This window comes from Scyliorhinus torazame, chromosome 4 (assembly GCF_047496885.1).
Source record: "Scyliorhinus torazame isolate Kashiwa2021f chromosome 4, sScyTor2.1, whole genome shotgun sequence".
NCBI classification, from domain to species: Eukaryota; Metazoa; Chordata; class Chondrichthyes; order Carcharhiniformes; family Scyliorhinidae; genus Scyliorhinus; species Scyliorhinus torazame.
In genome coordinates this window covers 97996474-98021056 of record NC_092710.1, presented here as the reverse complement: position 1 = coordinate 98021056, position 24583 = coordinate 97996474, and the positions used below count along the sequence as shown (strand labels likewise).

The 24583-nt window shown below is 50.4% G+C and overlaps 1 protein-coding gene across 11 annotated transcripts in view; it reads right to left on the bottom strand.

The window, feature by feature from the left end:
* The window catches only part of adgrb3 (adhesion G protein-coupled receptor B3), a 1156404-nt gene that overhangs the window by 231517 nt on the left and 900304 nt on the right, over positions 1-24583 (bottom strand). For all 11 annotated transcript variants that reach the window (XM_072498355.1, XM_072498358.1, XM_072498361.1 and 8 more), the window contains one exon: positions 12567-12606. In XM_072498355.1, coding sequence (XP_072354456.1) covers positions 12567-12606 — 40 coding nt within the window. The remainder of the gene's footprint in view (positions 1-12566; positions 12607-24583) is intronic.

Genomic DNA, 24583 nt, shown 5'->3' with positions numbered 1-24583 from the left:
CGGCTCACTCATGAACATAAGCGACCGCTCACTCCTGAACATCAATGGCCGCTCACTCCTGAACATCAGTGACGGCTCACTCCTGAACATCAGCGACGGCTCACTCCAGAACATCAGCGACGGCTCGCTCCTGAACATCAGCGACCGCTCACTCCAGAACATCAGCGACTGCTCACTCCTGAAAATCAGCGACGGCTCAATCCTGAACATCAGCACCGCTCACTCCTGAACCTCAGCACCGCTCACTCCTGAACATTAGCAACCGCTCACTCCTGAAGATCAGCGTCCGCCACACCTGAACATCAGCGTCCGCTCACTCTTGAACATCAGCGACCGCTCGCTCCTGAACATCAGCGACTGCTCAGTCCTGAACATCAGTGACCGCTCACTCCACAACATCAGTGACCGCTCACTCCACAACATCAGCGACCGCTCACTCCTGAACATCAGCGACCGCTCACTCCTGAACATCAGCGATCGCTCACTCCTGAACATCAGCGACCGCTCACTCCTGAACTTCAGCACCGCTCGCTCTTGAACATCAGCGACCGCTCGCTCCTGAACATAAGTGACCGCTCACTCCTGAACATCAGCGACCGCTCACTCCTGAACATCAGCGACCGCTCACTCCTGAACATCAGCGACCGCTCACTCCTGAACATCAGCGATCGCTCACTCCTGAACATCAGCGACCGCTCACTCCTGAACTTCAGCACCGCTCGCTCTTGAACATCAGAGACCGCTCGCTCCTGAACATCAGCGACCGCTCAATCCTGAACATCAGCGACCGCTCACTCCTCAATATCAGCGAACGCTCACTCCACAACATCAGCGACTGCTCACTGCTGAACATCAGCGACCGCTCACTGCTGATCATCAGCGACCGCTCACTCCTGAACATCAGCGACCACTCACTCCTGAACATCAGCACCGCTCAATCCTGAAGATCAATGACCTCTCACTCAAGAACATCAGCGACCGCTCCCTCCTAAAAATCAGTGACCGCTCACTCCTGAACATCATTGACCGCTCACTCCTGAACATCATTGACCGCTCACTCCTGAACATCAGCGACCGCTCACTCCTGAACATCAGCGACCGCTCACTCCTGAACATCAGTGACCCCTCACTCCTGAATATCAGCGACGGCTCACTCCTGAACATCAGTGACCGTTCACTCCTGAACATCAGCGTCCGCTCACTCCTGAACATCAGTGATCGCTCACTCCTGAACATCAGCGACCGCTCACTCCTGAACTTCAGCACCGCTCACTCCTGAACATTAGCAACCGCTCACTCCTGAACATCAGCGTCCGCTCAGACCTGAACATCAGCGCCCGCTCACTCCTGAACATAAGCGACCGCTCACACCTGAACTTCAGCACCGCTCACTCTTGAACATCAGCGACCGCTCACTCCAAACATCAGCAACAGCTCACACCTGAACATCAGCGACCGCTCACTCCTGAACCTCAATGACCGCTCACTCCTGAACATAAGTGACCGCTCACTCCTTAACATCAGCACCGCTCACTCCTGAACATTCGCGACCGCTCTCTCCTGAACATCAGCGACCTCTCACTCCTGAACATCAGGGACCGCTCACTCCTGAACATCAGGGACCGCTCACTCCTGAACATCAGCGACAGCTCACTCCTGAACATCAGGGACCGCTCACTCCTGAACATCAGGGACCGCTCAGTCCTGAACATCAGCGACCCCTCACTCCTGAACATCAGGGACCGCTCACTCCTGAACATCAGGGACCGCTCAATCCTGAACATCAGCGACAGCTCACTCCTGAACATCAGCGACAGCTCACTCCTGAACATCAGCGGCCGCTCATTCCTGAACATTAGCGACCGCTCACTCCTGAACATCAATGACCGCGCACTCCTGACCATCAGTGACCGCTCACTCCTGAACATCACTCCTGAACACTCACTCCTGAACAGAAGTGAACTGAATACTCCTGACAACTCACTCCTGAACATAAGTAACTGCTCACTCCTAAACATCAAGGATCGCTTGCTCCTGAACATTAGCGACAGCTCACTCCTGAACATCAGCGACGGCTCACTCCTGAACATCAGCGACTGCTCACTCCTAAACATCAATGACCCCTCACTCCTGAACATCAGCGACCCCTCACTCCTGAACATCAGCGACCGCTCGCTCCTGAACATCAGCGACCGCTCACTCCTGAACATCAGTGATCGCTCACTGGTGAACACTGACGATCATTGCTGAATCCTGATGATCACTACAGAACACCAGAGGTCGCTTCTGAACATCAGTGATCATTGCGGAACATCAGAGATCGCTTCTGAATGTCCAGGATCACTCCTGAACATCAGTGCCCGCATTTGAACATCAGAGATCGCTCCTTAACATCAGAGATCGCTCCTTAACATCAGCGATTGCTCCTTAACATCAGCGACCACTTCTGAACATCAGCGACCGCTCCTTAACATCAGCGACCGCTTCCGAACATCAGCGACCGCTCTTGAACATCAGCGACCGCTCTTGAACATCAGCGACCGCTCTTGAACATCAGCGACCGCTCTTGAACATCAGCGACCGCTCCGTAACATCAGCGACAGCTCCTTCACATCAGCGACCGCTCAATCCACAACATCAGCGACGGCTCACTCCTTAATATCAGTGACCGCTCGCACCTGAACATCAATCACCGCTCACTCCTGAACATCAGCGACCCCTCACCCCTGAACATCAGCGACCGCTCGCTCCTGAACATCAGCGACCGCTCACTCCTGAACATCAGCGACCGCTCACTCCTGAACATCAGCGACCGCTCACTCCTAAACATCAGGGACCGCTCACTCCTAAACATCAGCGACCGCTCACTCCTAAACATCAATGACCCCTCACTCCTGAACATCTTCGACCGCTCACTCCCTGAACATCAGCGACCGCTCGCTCCTGAACATCAGCGACCGCTCATTCCTGAACATTAGCGACCACTCACTCCTGAACTTCAGTGATCGCTCACTGGTGAACACTGACGATCATTGCTGAATGCTGATGATCACTCCAGAACACCAGAGGTCGCTTCTGAACATCAGTGATCATTGCTGAACATCAGTGATCGCTTCTGAATGTGCAGGATTACTCCTGAACCCTAACAATTGATCCTGAACATCAGCGGTCACTCCTGAACATCAGAGATCGCTCCTTAACATCAGCGACCGTTCCTGAACATCAGAGATCGCTCCTGAACACCAGCGATTGCTCCTTAACATCAGCGACCCCTTCCGAACATCAGCGACCGTTCCTTAACATCAGCGACCGCTCTTTAACATCAGCGACCGCTCCTGCACGTCAGCGACTGCTCCTGAATGTCAGCGACTGCTCCTGAATGTCAGCGACAGTTCCTGAACATCAGCTAATGTTCCTGATCATCAAACACCATTCCTGAACATCAGCAACTGCTCCTGAACATCAGCGACCGCTCCTGAACATCAGCGACCGCTCCTGAACATCAGCAACAGCTCCTGAACATCAGCGACCGCTCCTGAACATCAACGACCGTTCCTGATCAGAGGTCACTCCTGAACATCAGAGATCGCCACGGAACATCAGCGGCCGCACCTGAACATCAGCGACAGCTCCCAACATCAGAGATCACCACAGAACATCAGCGGCCGCACCTGAACATCAGCGACCGCTCCTGAACATCAGCAACAGCTCCTGAACATCAGCGACCACTCCTCAACATCAGAGATCGCCACGGAACATCAGCGGCCGCTCCTGAACATCAGCGACCGCTGCTCAACATCAGCGACAGCTCCTCAACATCAGCGACCGCTCCTCAACATCAGCGATCGCTCCTCAACATCAGCGACCGCTCCTCACCATCAGCGACCGCTCCTCAACATCAGCGACAGCTCCTCAACATCAGCGACAGCTCCTCAACATCAGCGACAGCTCCTCACCATCAGCGACCGCTCCTCAACATCAGCGACCGCTCCTCAACATCAGCGACCGATCCTGAACATCAGCGACCGATCCTCAACATCAGCGACAGCTCCTCACCATCAGCGACCGCTCCTCACCATCAGCGACCGCTCCTCAACATCAGCGACCGATCCTGAACATCAGCGACCGCTCCTCAACATCAGCGACCGATCCTGAACATCAGCGACCGCTCCTCAACATCAGCGACCGCTCCTTAACATCAGCGACAGCTCCTCAACATCAGCGACCGATCCTGAACATCAGCGACCGCTCCTCAACATCAGCGACCGCTGCTCAACATCAGCGACCGATCCTGAACATCAGCGACCGCTCCTTAACATCAGCGACCGCTCCTCAACATCAGCGACCGCTCCTCAACATCAGCGACCGCTCCTCAACATCAGCGACCGCTGCTCAACATCAGCGATCGCTCCTTAACATCAGCGACCGCTGCTCAACATCAGCGACCGATCCTGAACATCAGCGACCGCTCCTCAACATCAGCGACCGCTCCTCAACATCAGCGACCGCTCCTTAACATCAGCGACCGCTGCTCAACATCAGCGACCGATCCTGAACATCAGCGACCGCTCCTCAACATCAGCGACAGCTCCTCAACATCAGCGACCGCTCCTTAACATCAGCGACCGCTGCTCAACATCAGCGACCGCTCCTGAACATCAGCGACCGCTCCTCAACATCAGCGTCAGCTCCTCAACATCAGCGACCGCTCTTCAACATCAGCGACCGCTCCTCAACATCAGCGACCGCTCTTCAACATCAGCGACCGATCCTCAACATCAGCGACCGATCCTCAACATCAGCGACCGCTCCTCAACATCAGCGACCGCTCCTCAACATCAGCGACCGCTCCTCAACATCAGCGTCAGCTCCTCAACATCAGCGTCAGCTCCTCAACATCAGCGACCGCTCTTCAACATCAGCGACCGCTCCTCAACATCAGCGACCGCTCTTCAACATCAGCGACCGCTCCTCAACATCAGCGACCGCTCCTCAACATCAGCGACCGATCCTCAACATCAGCGACCGCTCCTTAACATCAGCGACCGCTGCTCAACATCAGCGACCGATCCTGAACATCAGCGATCGCTCCTGGACATCAGCGACCGCTCCTCAACATCAGCGACCGCTCCTCAACATCAGCGACCGCTCCTCAACATCAGCGACCGATCCTGAACATCAGCGATCGCTCCTGGACATCAGCGACCGCTCCTGAACATCAGCGACCGCTCCTGAACATCAGCGACCGCTCCTCAACATCAGCGACCGCTTCTCAACATCAGCGACCGCTCCTTAACATCAGCGACCGCTCCTGAACATCAGCGACCGATCCTCAACATCAGCGACCGCTTCTCAACATCAGCGACCGCTCCTTAACATCAGCGACCGCTCCTTAACATCAGCGACCGCTCCTGAACATCAGCGACCGCTCCTCAACATCAGCGACCGCTTCTCAACATCAGCGACCGCTCCTTAACATCAGCGACCGCTCCTGAACATCAGCGACCGCTCCTCAACATCAGCGACCGCTTCTCAACATCAGCGACCGCTCCTTAACATCAGCGACCGCTCCTGAACATCAGCGACCGATCCTCAACATCAGCGACCGCTGCTCAACATCAGCAACCGCTCCTCAACATCAGCGACCGCTCCTCAACATCAGCGACCGCTCCTCAACATCAGCAACAGCTCCTGAACATCAGCGACCGCTCCTCAACATCAGAGATCGCCACGGAACATCAGCGACCGCTCCTCAACATCAGCGACCGCTCCTGAACATCAGCGACCGCTCCTCAACATCAGCGACCGCTGCTCAACATCAGCGACCGATCCTGAACATCAGCGACCGATCCTCAACATCAGCGACCGCTCCTCAACATCAGCGACCGATCCTGAACATCAGCGACCGCTCCTCAACATCAGCGACCGCTCCTGAACATCAGCGACCGATCCTGAACATCAGCGACCGCTCCTCAACATCAGCGACCGCTCCTGAACATCAGCGACCGCTCCTCAACATCAGCGACCGCTCCTTAACATCAGCGACCGCTCCTGAACATCAGCGACCGCTCCTCAACATCAGCGACCGCTTCTCAACATTAGCGACCGCTCCTGAACATCAGCGACCGCTGCTCAACATCAGCGACCGATCCTGAACATCAGCGACCGATCCTCAACATCAGCGACCGCTCCTCAACATCAGCGACCAATCCTGAACATCAGCGACCGCTCCTCAACATCAGCGACCGCTCCTGAACATCAGCGACCGATCCTGAACATCAGCGACCGCTCCTCAACATCAGCGACCGCTCCTGAACATCAGCGACCGCTCCTCAACATCAGCGACCGATCCTGAACATCAGCGACCGCTCCTCAACATCAGCGACCGCTCCTGAACATCAGCGACCGCTCCTCAACATCAGCGACCGCTCCTTAACATCAGCGACCGCTCCTCAACATCAGCGACCGATCCTGAACATCAGCGACCGATCCTCAACATCAGCGACCGCTGCTCAACATCAGCGACCGATCCTGAACATCAGCGACCGCTCCTCAACATCAGCGACCGCTCCTGAACATCAGCGACCGATCCTGAACATCAGCGACCGCTCCTTAACATCAGCGACCGCTCCTCAACATCAGCGACCGCTCCTCAACATCAGCGACCGATCCTGAACATCAGCGACCGCTCCTTAACATCAGCGACCGCTGCTCAACATCAGCGACCGCTCCTGAACATCAGCGACCGATCCTGAACATCAGCGACCGCTCCTTAACATCAGCGACAGCTCCTCAACATCAGCGACCGATCCTGAACATCAGCGACCGCTCCTCAACATCAGCGACCGCTGCTCAACATCAGCGACCGATCCTGAACATCAGCGACCGCTCCTCAACATCAGCGACAGCTCCTCAACATCAGCGACCGCTCCTCAACATCAGCGACCGCTCCTCAACATCAGCGACCGCTGCCGAACATCAGCAACAGCTCCTGAACATCAGCGACCGCTCCTCAACATCAGAGATCGCCACGGAACATCAGCGGCCGCTCCTCAACATCAGAGATCGCCACGGAACATCAGCGGCCGCTCCTCAACATCAGCGACCGATCCTGAACATCAGCGACCGATCCTGAACATCAGCGGCCGCTCCTCAACATCAGCGACCGATCCTGAACATCAGCGACCGATCCTGAACATCAGCGACCGCTCCTCAACATCAGCGACCGATCCTGAACATCAGCGACCGATCCTCAACATCAGCGACCGCTCCTCAACATCAGCGACCGCTCCTGAATATCAGCGACCGATCCTCAACATCAGCGACCGATCCTGAACATCAGCGACCGCTCCTCAACATCAGCGACCGATCCTGAACATCAGCGACCGATCCTGAACATCAGCGACCGCTCCTCAACATCAGCGACCGATCCTCAACATCAGCGACCGCTCCTCAACATCAGCGACCGCTCCTGAATATCAGCGACCGCTCCTCAACATCAGCGACCGATCCTCAACATCAGCGACCGCTCCTCAACATCAGCGACCGCTCCTGAATATCAGCGACAGCTCCTCAACATCAGCGACCGCTGCTCAACATCAGCGACCGATCCTCAACATCAGCGACCGCTCCTCAACATCAGCGACCGCTCCTGAACATCAGCGACCGATCCTGAACATCAGCGATCGCTCCTGAACATCAGCGATCGCTCCTGATCATCAGCAATCGCTCCTGAACATCAGAGATCACTCCTGAACATCAGAGATCGCTCCTGAACACCAGAGATCGCTCCTGAACACCAGAGATCGCTCCTGAACACCAGAGATCGCTCCTGAACATCAGCGATCGCTCCTGAACATCAGCGATCGCTCCTGAACATCAGCGATCGCTCCTGAACATCAGCGATCGCTCCTGAACATCAGCGATCGCTCCTGAACATCAGCGACCCTTCCTGAACATCAGCGACCGCTCCTGAACATCAGCAATCGCTCCTGAACATCAGAGATCGCTCCTGAATATCAGCGAACGCTCCTGAACATCAGCGAACGCTCCTGAACATCAGCGAACGCTCCTGAACATCAGAGATCGCTCCTGGACATCAGAGATCGCTCCTGACCATCAGGGACCATTCCGGAACATCAAAGATCGCTCTTGAACATCAGCGATCGGCCCATGAATGTCAGCGACCGCTCCTGAACATCAATGATCACTCTTGAATATCTATGATTGCTCATGAACACTTCCAATGGTGGCTTCTGGAAACTAACAATAGCTTTTGAACACTAATAATTGCTTCCTAACCCTGATGATCACTTCAACAAATTTACCAAAGCCCACTTCATCACTTTAATAATGACTGAAGTAATCAAGAGTGATCAAAAGGCATCAGAATGATTTTAAAAGTTGGCATTTGAGCACTTTTAATGGCAAATGATATCTGTTGTGCCAGAAAAACCTGTTCCAAATGGCATATGTGACTGAATGTTTTGAAGTGCATTTAAGTGAAATTACTGAAGTGAATTTGAACGCAAAGCTATGTTAAAATCTTTTGCTGGAGAAGCACCTGTGAACTGGACATATAGATATCAACCATATCACCAGAACCTTGAGCACGCACAGCTCCACTAAACCTTCACCAACTGGGTTACACATACCTCGACTAGACCCTCAAGAATCTTAGCATATTCTACTTTTCCAGGTGGTTAAAAATTTTGAAAAATATAGCTCCAAAGAAGGACCTTGGCACAGCTGCCTACTTTAGACCATCGACCACATACCACATACAAAGAACAAAAGAACAAAGAATAATACAGCACAGGAACAGGCCCTTCGGCCCTCCAAGCCTGCGCCGAACACGTGTCCTATCTAGACCAGCCGCCTGTATCCTTCTGTTCCCATCTGTTCATGTGCCTATCCAGATAAGTCTTAAAGGTCGCTAACATATCTGCCTCAACCACCTCACTTGAGAGTGCATTCCAGGTCACCACCACCGTGTGTAAAAAAACTTCCCCCCACATCTCCACTGACCGTTTCCCCCCCCCTCACCTTGAACCTGTGCTCCCTTGTAATTGTCATTTCTGCCTGGGGAAAAAGCCATCAACTGTTCACCCTATCTATACCCCTAATAATTTTATAAACTTCTGTCAGGTCGCCCCTCAGCCTCCGTCTCGCTAGGGAGAACAATCCCAGTTTATTCAATCTCTCCTCATAGCTAATACCATCCATACCAGGCAACATCCTGGTAAACCTTTGATCCTGAACATCAGTGCCCGCACCTGAACATCAGAGTTCGCTCCTTAACATCAGCGACCGTTCCTGAACATCAGAGATCGCTCCTGAACACCAGCGATTGCTCCTTAACATCAGCGACCCCTTCCGAACATCAGCAACCGTTCCTTAACATCAGCGACCGCTCTTTAACATCAGCGACCGCTCCTGCACGTCAGCGACTGCTCCTGAATGTCAGCGACCGTTCCTGAACATCAACTCATGTTCCTGATCATCAAACACCATTCCTGAACATCAGCAACTGCTCCTGAACATCAGCGACCGCTCCTGAACATCAGCAACAGCTCCTGAACATCAGCGACCGCTCCTGAACATCAGCGACCGCTCCTGAACATCAGCGACCGCTCCTCAACATCAGCGACCGCTCCTCAACATCAGCGACCGCTCCTCAACATCAGCAACAGCTCCTCAACATCAGCAACAGCTCCTCAACATCAGCAACTGCTCCTGAACATCAGCAACCGCTGCTCAACATCAGCGACCGCTCCTCAACATCAGCGACCGCTCCTCAACATCAGCGACCGCTCCTCAACATCAGCGACCGCTCCTGAACATCAGCGACCGCTCCTCAACATCAGCGACCGCTCCTCAACATCAGCGACCGCTCCTCAACATCAGCGACCGCTGCTCAACATCAGCGACCGCTCCTCAACATCAGCGACCGCTCCTCAACATCAGCGACCGCTCCTCAACATCAGCGACCGCTCCTCAACATCAGCGACCGCTCCTCAACATCAGCGACCGCTCCCGAACGTCAGCGACCGCTCCCGAACGTCAGAGATCACTCCCGAACGTCAGCGACCGCTCCTGAACATCAGAGACCGCTCCTGAACATCAGCGACCATTCCTGAACATCAGCGACCGCTCCTGAACATCAGAGATCGCTCCTGAACATCAGATCGCTCCTGGACATCAGCGACCGCTCCTGAACATCAGCGATCACTCCTGAACATCAGCGATCGCTCCTGAACATCAGCGATCGCTCCTGGACATCAGCGACCATTCCTCAACATCAGCGACCGCTCCTGAACATCTGAGATCGCTCGTGAACATCTGAGATCGCTCCTGAACATCAGCGACCATTCCTCAACATCAGCGACCGCTCCTGAACATCAGGGGCTGAACTGTTCACCCTATCTATACCCCTAATAATTTTATAAACTTCTGTCAGGTCGCCCCTCAGCCTCCGTCTCGCTAGGGAGAACAATCCCAGTTTATTCAATCTCTCCTCATAGCTAATACCATCCATACCAGGCAACATCCTGGTAAACCTTTTCTGTACTCTCTCAAAAGCCTTCTGGTAGTGCGGTGACCAGAATTGGACACAATATTCATGGGTACATAGATCTGACAGACCACTCGGGATAAGCGCACACACAGTTCCATACCTCTTCAGACACTGCTGCTCGTCAAAAACAATATTGTTGAGCACACCTCGTTGAATCATCAGGGACCTGGCATCTCTACTGAATCATCTTCCAGATGGGGACATTAACTTTTAACACATTATTAAGAACACACCCAACTAGTTGGGAATGTGAACCCATACAAGTCCAATAAACGACTGGGAACACCTTTATTCAAACTTGGTCCTGTACATTTCTAATAGACCTCCGGGAACACCTCACTGAAAATGTGACGGCACGCACCTCCACGAGGGCACTCTGGTTGCATGAGTTAATTTGACTTGCCTATAGCACTATTTTATTTCTATTTCTGCTGATTGTTGGCAATAGTGGCCTGCCACTGATAGCTCAGCGGGAGCTTATCTGGAGAATAATTCAGCTCAACAGTTTGCTGGAGTTAGCGCAACATGAATTGCGCTATACATTGCAGCATATGCCGACAGTCAATTCAATTCAACCATTCACATTAATTCATTCCTCTTATACTCTATAATCTCAGCGACGCCTCCGAGCTGGATTGCCCAGGGATGAGAGAGTAGAATGCAAGCACTTTTCTCCATAGTTATCTTAAGTTGTTCCTCACGGCAGTCCTACTAAAACAACAATTTTTTAAAAACTTAGAGTACCCAAATCTTTTTTTTTAACCAATTAAGGGGCAATTTAGCATGGCCAATTCACCTACCCTGCACATCTTTTTGGGTTGTGGGGGTGAAACCCACGCAGACACCAGGAGAATGTGCAAACTCCACACGGACAGTGACTCGACGCCAGGATTGAACCTGGTCTTCTGCTCTGTCCACTAACACAACAATGACTTGTATTTGTGTGTAAACTGTTCTGCACACAAGGTGGCCCCCCCATTTCCCAGCCGAGAACAGCATAAAAAAGTTACGTCACATAGATAAAATCTTACCAAGGATCCCCAAATCATCCCAAGCTCTCCACAAAGCTGATTTTGGTGTTCCACTGTCTGTTTTAGAGGCAGAGGTTAGGAGGGAATGATGATGGAACTGAGAGGATGAGGACAGGAGACCGGGAGGCGGGGAAAGAAAAATGGGAGAGCGGGAGGCTGGGATTGGAGAACAGGAGACAAGCGACCTGACAAGAGGAGAATGAAGTGTGGGGAGCAGGAGAGCAGGAGGCTGGATGACTCAGAAAGCACTGGAGTTCTCAGAACAAGGACGGAATGAGACCAGGACGGGATGAGCACATTCTTCACAGTTAACAGCAGAACAATAGACCACAGTAATGTGCATATAAGATACCCTCATTCATATTCAACCACCAAGCATGGACCTAAATTTCTAGTCTTACATGAGGCTTTACAATATGAATACTATACTGTTAGGAGCAGGTCGTTAATATTAGGTTGTGTGCTTTCCAAAGTGACAGTTCTCTTCTGCTGTGCAAAAGGTTTCAGACAGAAGAAGAATTCTTCACTGAGTGTTTCGACTTCATTAGGTAGGGAGAAAATGCCGACTTGCAGCCAATTCAGGGTGTTCCGTCTTAAGTTATGTACAAGTCCTACAGGATGTGTTAGAATTTATGCTCGGTGGGGCGAAGGGGGAAACATTCAGTTCAGACAGGGGTGCATGGGATCAGATTTCTCTCTCACAGCTCACCCAATTTCCTTTCTTGGGGGCCAGCAGCACGGTTCAATTCCGGTACCAGCCTCCCCGAACAGGCGCCGGAATGTGGCGACTAGGGGCTTTTCACAGTAACTTCATTGAAGCCTACTTGTGACAATAAGCGATTATTAAATCGAACATCAGCCAATCGGTTGCCTCCATTCGGACGCCCCCTGCCAAACCCGAACGTTATTCCCAATGTAGCCATGAAACATGATGTCATAATAAACCCATTCATTCTTACCTGATCGGCACGCAATGTCCACGTCTTTTTCGAAGTCTGTCTATTTAGAATAAAACAGCAAAAAATCAGTTAAAACAGACAGTGTGGCAACAGAAAAAAGAAAAGTGGTGATTCGTGTTTTGAAAAAAAAGCAGCTGAAGTAAACCAGCTTTTCTCAACTGGCAACAAACAAAATGAAATAAAACAAGACAAGAAACAGAAAATGCTGGAGAAACATAGCAAGCCTGGCAACATCTGTGGAGAGAGAAACCGAATTAATGTTTCGAGTCGAACACGACTCCTCTTTGGAACTTGATGAAGAGCCATAGCAGAGTAGAAACACTCCGTTTCTCTCTCCACAGATGCTGCTAGACCTGCTGAGTTTTCCCAGCATTTTCTGTTATATTTCAGATCAGCAGTTTCTTCCTTTCGTTATGAACAAAATGAATTTTTGTTGTATCAGAACATTTAAATGCAAATGTCGCCACAGTCCAAGAGGACCATAGGCTGTTTTTCCCTTTGGAGGGAGAGAGCTGACTGGTGGTGATTTAACCTGAGGGTCACCGTGCCTCAGGCTAGTTTGAGAAGGTGGGTCCTTCATGAATAGCCTCGACCGGTACGGGAATTGAACCCACGCTGTCGGCATCACCCTGCATCACAAACTAGCCGTCCAGCCAATTGAGCTAACCGACTGTTCAGTCCTGGAATTTAAACAGGACTTGATGACTTTGGAGACAAGAATAAACTAGAACATGGAGGAACAATGGGCGGCACGGTGGAAAAGTGGTTAGCAATGCTGCCTCAGAGCGCCAGGGAGATGAGTTTAATTGCAGCCTTTTTCACATTCTCCCTGTGTCTGTGCGAATTCCTTCTTTTCCCCCAGTTTCCTCCCACATTCCAAAGACGTGCAGGTTAGGTGGATTGGCCATGCTAAAAATTTGCTCGTTAAGTGTTCAAAGGTGTGCAAGTTAGGTGGGGTTACAGGATTATGGGGATAAGGCGGGGAAGTGGGCCTAGTTAGGGTGTTCTTTCAGAGGGTTGGTGCAGACCTGATGGGCCAAATGACCTTGTTCTGCACTATAGGGATACTATGGATAATTCCGACTAAATCAGAGCTCTCTGCTCAGCCACGTACGGTGTATCTTAATTTTAGATTACAATCACTTGCTATACAATACTGACAAAAATGATGGGTAAATGCAGCTCACAAACCATTCTGAAAGACCATATCATGTGTCAGAAACTAACAATGGATCAGTCAGGGGAAGAAAGCAATCGTTTTTCAATCAAAGAAAATAAAGTAATAGCATTCAATTAGGTTATTCTATTTGTGGGACAGTCACATCCTAAGACTGAGCATAAAGCTGTCGATAGGATGAAGATGGCTAAGTTCTTTAAATGAGCAAACCAATTAAACAGTTTAACACAAGACTCGTGGATCAACAAGTCCCTGTAACATATTACGCGAAATTAAATTCAAATGACACACAAGCGGCGGGATTATCCGACCCCATGCGGGGTTGGAGAATCGCCGTGGGCTGGCGTGAATCCCGCCCCCGCCGTGTCCCGAAGTCTCCGCCACCAGAGATTCGGCCGGGGCTGGAATTGCGGCGCGCCAGTCGGCGGGCCCACCCCCGCTGATTCTCCGGCCCGCGATGGGCCAAAGTCCCGCTGCTGGAATGCCTGTCCCGCCAGCGTGGATTATACCACCTTTTGAACGGCAGGACAAGGCGGCGCGGCCAGGCTCCGGGGTCCTGGGGGGGGGGGGGGGCGGGGGAGTTCTGGCTCTGGGGGGTGCCCCCTCGGTGGCCTGGCCCGCGATCCTGTGCCGTGGGTGCACTATTTTTCTTCCGCCTTCGCCATGGTCTTCACTATGGCAGAGGCAGAAGAGACCCCCTCCCCTGCGCATGCGCGGGGATGACGTCAGCAGCCGCTGACGCCGCCGCGCATGCGTCGCCCGGCGAAGACCTTTTGGCTCCGGCTGGCGTGGCGCCAAAGGCCTTTCCTGCCAGCCGGCGGAGCGCAAACCACTCCGGCGCGGGCCTAGCCCCTCAAGATGAGGGCCTGGCCCCTAAATGTGTGGAGACTTCCGCATATTTGGGGCAGCCAGACGCCGGAGTGGTTCCCGCCACTCCATTACGCCAGAACCCCCGGCCCCGCCGAGTAGGGGAGAATCCCGCCCAAGGTCTTTTCATTTTTCAACACCTGATTTAAATGCATAAATTCCACACTCTATATGTTCGACTTGACATATTATTGCTAGTTTTGCAAGCTTTTCTCAAGGCAACTGTGGGTCAGGAATCAGGCAGGCATGTTAAAACTATTATTTATGCTCATATTTAACCAGGATTCCCTGCTGGTCACTCTGTCTATTCCAATGACTCCCATCACTGTCTCATTATGTTGAACAGGTTTATTTGGAATCACTAGCTTTCGGATTCCAAATAAATCTGTTCGACTTTAACCTGGTGTTTTAAGATTTCTTACTGTACCCACCCCAGTCCAACGCCAGCATCTCCACATCATTACTTTGAAGTTAGCTCCCAGAATGGTCTTTATTTTAATTCCTTTCCTGTCAAAGAGACATCTGCTCAAAGTTTTTCATCCAGCACTCATCAAGACAAATCCCAAGAATCTCAATGTAAGGGGAAACAACAACTTTATACTGCAAGAGAAGACGGTGCTGGTTGGTTGGAAAGCAGTCTCTGAATGGTAGAGTTGTTGCCATGGAGAATGCACCAGTTGATGGTGACTGACAGTTAATTGCCAAGCATGGCTTGATATTTAAACCAGGCAGCTTGACTTTGATTGGCCATGTCATTTCCCTGAGGAATGACCCAGCAAATGGCTGTCACTTATTTTGTTCAGCTGAAACAGGCACACTGTCTGTCCATGTTCTTTCTGTCAGAAAAGGACTGGGCAATGTGTATTAATACATATAGCTTCCAGTGCACACAAATGCATCACACTACGAGCTTGGTTGACAATCTTAAATTGGTGTCAGCATGCAGTGTCTCTGTTTTCAGCAATCCTTTTCTTTAGCGAAAAAGCAAAATTAAATGCATATGAAACATTTTTTCTCCAGTCTAATTGTGAAAGGCTGTAAAATTAGGTTTTGCGATAATTTGCGAGGTGGAGGCGAGGAGGAGAAAGCAGGAAAACACCTATAAATACATGTTTAAGTCATTCATGGGATGTCAACATTGCTGGCTAGGCCAGCATTTGTTGCCCATTCCTAATTACCCTCGAGACGGTGCCGGCGAACCGCTGCGGTCCATGTGATGTAGGTACACTAGTGGGGGATTCCAGGATTTTGACCCTGTGACAGAAACAATATCATTCCAAGTCAGGATGATGTGTGGATTGGAGGGAACTTGTAGCTGGTGGTGTCCCCAGGTATCTGCGGTCCTTGGTCTTCAAGGTTTTAGAGGTCATAGGTTTGGAAGGTGGTGTCATGAAGCCTTGGCAAGTTGCTGCAATGCATCTTGTAGATGGTACAGCCCACTGCAAACCATGCATCAGTGGTGGAGGGAGTGAATGTTCAAAGTGGTGGATGGCATGCCGATAAAGTGAGCTGCTTTGTCCTGGATAGTGCTGAGCTTCTCGAGTGTTGTCGGAATTGCACTCATTCAGGCAAGTGCAGGCTATTCCCAAGCTTTGATCTACCCTTTAGCCAAAATATTTATAAGGCTGAAGGTTTTGTGGTGGCGTAGGGAGCGACCCTGCCTTTGAGCCAGATGCTCCGGGTTCAAGTCCCACCCCAGGATTTGATGGTCAAGGTATGTTCATGATGCAGTCAAACAGATTGACAATGTCAACCTGCAAATTGTTCCAGAAATGCCAATGGCTGGCAGTAAGAGTGGGAGAGACTCCTGGTCAGTCATGGTTGATGCGGAGTGGTGCCCCTCAAGTTATAAGCCTCTGGCGACAGACTAGCGACCTGTTCCGGGAATTACTAGCTATGGAAATGGACAAAAGTCTACCTAAGTGCATCACTAAGTGCAGGAAGGGAGTTGGAATGATTGATATGGCTCGCTCAGTACAGTTTCTGGTCAGTGATGACCCCCAGGATGTTGACAGTGGAGTATTTAGCGATGGTAATTCTGTTGAACATCAAGGGGACGTGGTCAGATTCTCTCTTTTTGGAGATGGTTGTTGGCTGGCATTTGTGTGGCGTGAAGGTTACTTACTTAATAGTCCAAGCCTGAATGTTGTCCAGCTATTACAGAATATGCAGGTGTGGTAAACATTGTGTAATCATCAGTGAACATCCCCACTTCGTAGAGATGATGTTGGAGGAACGGTCATTGATGAGGCAGCTTCAGGTGGTTGGAGCTAAGACCTTGCACTGCAAAATCCCTGCAGCAATGCTATGGGACTGAGATGATTAACTCCCAATGACCACACCAAACTACTTTGTGCTATGTATTACACCACCCAGTGGAGAGGTATCCTCTGATTCTGAGACTCAAGTTTTCCTTCGACTACTTGATGCCACACTTGGCCAAGTTCTGCCTTGCTGTCAGAGCAGTGACTCTCATTACTTTCAGCACTTTACTGATCATCGAGAGTAGACTGATGGGGTGGTAATTGGCTTTGTCCTACCTTTTCTGCACAGGACATGGCAATTTTCCACATTGTCGGGTAGATGCCAGTGTTGTAGCTGTACAGGAACAACTTGGCCAGTGGCGTGGCACGTTCTGGAGCACAAGTCTTCAGAACTATTGCCGGAATATTGTCAGGGCCCTTAGCCTTTACAGTATTCAGTGACTTTAGCAGATACTTGATATAGAATCATAGAATCGCTACAGTGCAGAAGGAATTCGGCCCATCACGTCTGCACCGCCCACTGGAAAGAGTACCCTACCGAGGCCCATGCCCTGACCCGATCCCCGTAATCCCACCTAACCTTTTGGACACTAAGGGGCAATTTAGCATGGCCAATCCACCTAATCTGCACATCTTTGGACTGTGGGAGGAAATCGGAGCACCTGGAGGAAACACACGCAGACAGGGGGAGACCGTGCAAACTCCACACAGTCGCCCAAGGCTGGAATTGAACCCGGGTCCCTGGCACTGTGAGGCAGCAGTGCTAGCCACTGTGCCAATGTGCTGCCCAATAACATGTGGAGTGAATCAACTTGGCTGAAGTCTGGCATCTGTGTTGCTGGGAATCTCTGGAGGAGGCCGAGATGGATCATCCACTCGACATTTCTGACTAAAGATTACCGGGAATGTTTCAGTCCTGTTTTCTGCATTGATGTGTTGGGCTCCTCCATCGTTAAGGATGGGGATGTTTGTGCAGCCTCCTTCTCTTGTTAGCCATTTAATCATCCACCATCTTTCATGACTAGATGTGGTAGGACTGCAGAGTTTAGATCTGATCTGGTGGCTGTGGGATCGCTTTGGTCTGTCTGCCGCTTACTGTTTCTGCAGTTTACTACACATGTAGTTCTGTGTTGTAGATTCACCAGGTTAACACTTCTTTTTTAGGTATTACTGGTGCTGTACCCGGTTAGATGTCATAGAATCATAGAATTTACAGTGCAGAAGGAGGCCATTCGGCCCATCGAGTCTGCACCAGCTCTTGGAAAGAGCACCCTACCCAAGGTCAACACCTCCACCCTATCCCCATAACCCAGTAACCCCACCCAACACTAAAGGGCAATTTTGGACACTAAGGGCAATTTATCACGGCCAATCCACCTAACCTGCACATCTTTGGACTGTGGGAGGAAACCAGAGCACCCGGAGGAAACCCACGCACACACGGGGAGGATGTGCAGACTCCGCACAGACAGTGACCCAAGCCGGAATTGAACCTGGGACCCTGGAGCTGTGAAGCAATTGTGCTATCCACAATGCTACCGTGCTGCCCCAAACTGTCCTACAGTCCACACTGAACTGGGGTTGATCCCCTGGCTTGGTGAGGGGAGGATGTGCAGACTCCGCACAGAGTGACCCAAGCCGGAATCGACCTGGGACCCTGGAGCTGTGAAGCAATTGTGCTATCCACAATGCTACCGTGGTGCCCCAAACTGTCCTACAGTCCTCACTGAACTGGGGTTGATCCCCTGGCTTGGTGGTAAGGGTAGAGCGGGGAACATCCTGGGCCACAGGGTTACAGATTGCATTTGTGTACAATTCTGCTGCTGATGGCCCACAGCGCCTCTTCGATGCCCAGCTTCAAGTTGCCAGATCCGTTCGGAATCTGTCCCATTTAGCAAGTTGGCAGTGCCACATACGATGGAAGGTGTGAACATAGCACATTCTGTGCTGCTGTTACTCACAGTGCTTCTTCTAAATAATGTTTTAAGATGCAGAAGGCTGATAGGTGGTAATCAGCAGAGGCTTCCTTGCCTGTGTTTGGCTTGATGGCATGAAATTTCACGGGGTTCAGAGACAATGTTAAGGACCCTATGGGCCACCCCTCCCAACTTGATACCACAAACTCTGGTGGGTCTCTCCAGCTGGTGGGTAGGACATATCTAGGGATGGTTTTGGTGGTGTTGGGGACATTATCTGTAAGGTATGATACAATGTGTATGACTAAGTCAGGCTGTTGCTTGTCTAGTTTGTGGGACAGATCTCCAAATCTAGCCCCCCCACCCCCGATATTGCTTCACAGCGCCAGGAACCTGGGTTCGATTCCTGGCTTGGGTCACTGTCTGTGCGGAGTCTGCATGTTCTCCGTGTCTGCGTGGGTTTCCTCCGGGTGCTCCGGTTTCCTCCCACAAGTCCTGAAAGACGTGCTGTTAGGTAATTTGGAGATTCTGAATTCTTCCTCCGTGTACCCGAACAGGCGCCGGTGTGTGACGACTAGGAGCTTTTCACAGTAACTTCATTGCAGTGTTAATGTAAGCCTACTTGTGACAATAATGACGATTATTATTATATTATAATAGGTCTATGATGTTGCACACTACACTCTCATTGGATGCAGGTGGGTCCGTCCTCAGACTTCAAACCATGTTGCTATTTAGCTAGACCTGCGGAGATGTGTGGCCACATCTTGCTCGACAAGGAGATCAGAAACTCACCAGAGATCCCACACCGGGGGACTTGTGCTGCGAATGGCAGGATGCTACGCTGTGCGCAGAGAACTGACCAAAGGAATAGAAGGTGATAGAGAGGGCAGAGGTGATGCACTGGCACTAATGCTGTGGGAGGGGATGGCAAATCCTGGAGTCCTGATAAGTTACTCATTTGGGAAAGACCTTTATGAACCTGCCTGTGTACCAGTGACCCCATTCGGAGAAATCAAACAATTAACATCACACTGACATTTTTATTATGAATGAGTTGCTTCAGGTAAAGGACCAACATGAAGCACAGCACCAAGTCTGAATCACAGAATTGTTATGGCGCAGAGGGAGGCCATTTGGCCCATTGTGTCTGCCCCAGCTCTCCAAACGAGCATCATGACTTTGTGCCATTGCCCCTGCCTTTTCCCTGTGAAAAGCGCCAAAGGTGGAATAAACGGCGATGTAGTGATGAGTTGAAATCAAGCTTGGGTTTAAAATGTTTATGAATGTAGGAAGAAGTGAAAAGTGAGGGAGGCAAGGAATTTTCCAGCTCTCAGATTGTGGGAACAGGAGTAACTTCACTAACATAGTAATTGTACTGAGGGAGTGCTGCATTGACAGGGGTACCAGCTTTCAGAGGAAAGTTTAAGTCTACATCAGGTAGACATAAAAGAGTGGGCGACACTCTGCAAAGGTGAATAGGGGAGTTGCTCTCCTGGCAAAATTTTCCACTCAACCGTTAACCCCAAAAGATCAGACGAGTTAATCATCTCATTGTTTGTGGGACCTTGCTGTTTGTGCACAGATTGACAGGTTTCCGTGCACAGATTGACAGGTTTCCGTGCACAGATTGACAGGTTTCCGTGCACAGGTTGACAGGTTTCCGTGCACAGGTTGACAGGTTTCCGTGCACAGGTTGACAGGTTTCCGTGCACAGATTGACAGGTTTCCGTGCACAGATTGACAGGTTTCCGTGCACAGATTGACAGGTTTCCGTGCACAGATTGACAGGTTTCCGTGCACAGATTGACAGGTTTCCGTGCACAGATTGACAGGTTTCCGTGCACAGATTGACAGGTTTCCGTGCACAGATTGACAGGTTTCCGTGCACAGATTGACAGGTTTCCGTGCACAGATTGACAGGTTTCCGTGCACAGATTGACAGGTTTCCGTGCACAGATTGACAGGTTTCCGTGCACAGATTGACAGGTTTCCGTGCACAGATTGACAGGTTTCCGTGCACAGATTGACAGGTTTCCGTGCACAGATTGACAGGTTTCCGTGCACAGATTGACAGGTTTCCGTGCACAGATTGACAGGTTTCCGTGCACAGATTGACAGGTTTCCGTGCACAGGTTGACAGGTTTCCGTGCACAGATTGACAGGTTTCCGTGCACAGATTGACAGGTTTCCGTGCACAGGTTGACAGGTTTCCGTGCACAGATTGACAGGTTTCCGTGCACAGATTGACAGGTTTCCGTGCACAGATTGACAGGTTTCCGTGCACAGATTGACAGGTTTCCGTGCACAGATTGACAGGTTTCCGTGCACAGGTTGACAGGTTTCCGTGCACAAGTTGACAGGTTTCCGTGCACAGATTGACAGGTTTCCGTGCACAGATTGACAGGTTTCCGTGCACAGATTGACAGGTTTCCGTGCACAGATTGACAGGTTTCCGTGCACAGATTGACAGGTTTCCGTGCACAGATTGACAGGTCACCATGCACAGGTTGACAGGTTTCCGTGCACAGGTTGACAGGTTTCCGTGCACAGATTGACAGGTTTCCGTGCACAGATTGACAGGTTTCCGTGCACAGATTGACAGGTTTCCGTGCACAGATTGACAGGTTACCGTGCACAGGTTGACAGGTTTCCGTGCACAGATTGACAGGTTTCCGTGCACAGGTTGACAGGTCTCTCTACAAAACATTGAGTACATTTCAAAAGTAGTTCAAAGGTTTTCAGAAACACCTTGGGATGTTCTGTGGATATGAGAGGCACTTTAGAAATGTCAGTGCATTCCTGATTTAATCCAACCCCTGACCAGGGAGCATAGCCTTGAAACATACATTTTCAAAACAAACGCTGCCAATTCTATACCGGGCATTCTGTTTTGTGTGGATGCATTGCTATCAAGGCAGTTCTTTATTAGTGTGCAGGAGAATCCAAGCTGCAGGATTGAATTCACTAAATATCTGTGGAATTCTTTTTGTTAAATGATGAATACTAATGTCAAAATAATAAAGAAAAGAAAAATGCTGCTGCTGTCTCCCCTTCCAACACCAAACTGCAGAAAATGCAATCGTCTGTCATAGAATTTACAGTGCAGAAGGAGGCCATTGGGCCCATCGATGCTGCACCGGCCATTGGAAAGAGCACCCTACCTAGGCCAACACCCCCACCTAATCCCTGTAACCCAATCCAACCTTTTTGGGCACAAAGGGCAATTTATCATAGAACATAACAGCGCAGACTCGATGGGCCGAATGGCCTCCTTCTGCACTGTAAATTCTATGATTCTATGACATGCGCAGCGATGTTGCGCCGACCTGTGAAACCACTCTAAAGCCCATCTACACTATTCCCTTATTGTCCATATATCTATCCAATGACCATTTGAATGTCCTTAGTGTTGGCGAGTCCACTACTGTTGCAGGCAGGGCATTCCAGGCCCTTACTACTCTCTGAGTAAAGAACCTACCTCTGACATCTGTCTTATATCTATCTCCCCTCAATTTAAAGGTAAGTCCCCTCGTGCTAGACATCACCATCCGAGGAAAAATGCTCTTACTGCCCACCCTATCCAATCCTCTGATCATCTTGTATGCCTCAATTAAGTCACCTCTTAACCTTCTTCTCTCTAACGAAAACAGCCTCAAGTCCCTCAGCCGTTCCTCATAAGATCTTCCCTTCATACCAGGCAACATTCTGGTAAATCTCCTCTGCACCCTTTCCAATGCTTCCACATCCTTCCTATAATGCGGCAACCAGAATTGCACGCAATACTCCAAATGCGGCCGCACCAGAGTGTTGTATAGCTGCAACATGCCCTCATGGCTCCCAAACTCAATCCCTCTACCAATAAAAGCTAACACACCGTACCCCTTCTTAACAACCCTCTCAACCTGGGTGGCAACTTTCAGGGATCTATGTACATGGACACCGAGATCTCTCTGCTCATCTACACTGCCAAGAATCTTACCATTAGTCCAGTACTCAGTCTTCCTGCTATTGCTTCCAAAATGAATCACCTCACACTTTTCTGCATTAAACTCCATTTGCCACCTCTCAGTCCAGTGCTGCAGTTTATCTATGTCCCTCTGTAACTTGTAACATCCTTCCGCACTGTCCACAACTCCACCGACTTTAGTGTCATCTGCAAATTTACTCACCCATCCTTCTACGCCCTCCTCCAGGTCATTTATAAAAATGACAAACAGCAGTGGCCCCAAAACAGATCCTTGCGGTACACCACTAGTAACTGGACTCCAATCTGAACATTTCCCATCAACCACCACCCTTTGTCTTCTTCCAGCTAGCCAATTTCTGATCCAAACTGCTAAATCACCCTGAATCCCATGCCACCGTATTTTCTGCAGTAGCCTACCATGGGGAACCTTATCAAACGCTTTACTGAAATCCATATACACCACATCAACTGCTTTACCCTCATCCACCTGTTTGGTCACCTTCTCAACGAACTCAATAAGGTTTGTGAGGCACGACCTACCCTTCACAAAACCGTGTTGACAATCTCTAATCAAATTATTCCTTTCCAGATGATTATACATCCTATCTCTTGTAAACCTTTCCAAGATTTTGCCCACAACAGAAGTAAGGCTCACTGGTCTATAGTTACCGGGGTTATCTCTACTCCCCTTCTTGAACAAGGGGACAACATTTGCTATCCTCCAGTCTTCTGGCACTATTCCTGTAGACAAAGACGACTTAAAGATCAAGGCCAAAGGCTCAGCAATCTCCTCCCTAACTTCCCAGAGAATCCTAGGATAAATCCCATCCAGCCCAGGTGACTTATCTATTTTCACACTTTCCAGAATTGCTAACACCTCCTCCTTATGAACCTCAAGCCCTTCTAGTCAATGGCCAATCCTCCTAAACTGCACATCTTTGGACTATGGGAGGAAACCGGAGCATCCAGAGGAAGCCCACACAGACACGGGGAGAACATGCAGACTCCACACAGACAGTGACCCAAGCCGGGAATTTAACCTGGGACCCTGGAGCAGTGAAGCAAGTGTGCTAACCACTGTGCTACCGTGCCCCGCATTCCCTGTTGGAACGAGCTTTTCCAGGAAACGGAATGCGTTCCAGCACAGTGTCCACATTTTAGACATCTCCTTGGGCATCTACGCCTGGAAACACCAGTGCGGTTACATAATGTAGGGGAAACATTTGGAGTTTTGTTAGCTGTGCCTGGTGTCCACCTCCACCCCACCCCCCAAACTCGTCACGCCTCGGTTCAGCTTTTCTAACAGAGAGACAGTTGCTCTTGGCTGATCTCACACATCATCTACTGTACGGTTACAAAACAGCATCCGTTAAAATGCTGTGGGAACAGATTGCTTACCTGCCCTCGTGGCTGGGCGGTTGATGAATGGTTCAGGAGGCCACAGGTGAAAAGGGAAATAAAAAATCATTTTAAGAAAACAAAGAAATACGAGCGGACAGGAAGCGATGTACATAAATTCATAATGGGTAAAAATGTGACAATTCATTCATATTTGAGATAAGAAGGAAACGGCAGAAGGAGGTCTTGCAGCCCATCTTGCCTGTGCTAGCTCTTTGAAAGGGCTAACTGATTAGTCCCGCTCCCCTGCTCTTTTCCCGTAGTCGTACAAGTGTTTCCCCTTCATCAATTTATTTAACTTCCTTTAGAAAGTACTGTTGATTGTGCTCCCACCGCCATTTCATCCGGTGCATTCCAGATCAGAACAGATCGTCATGTAAAAACGCTCTCCTCATCGCACTTCCGGTTCTTTTCCCAACCATCTT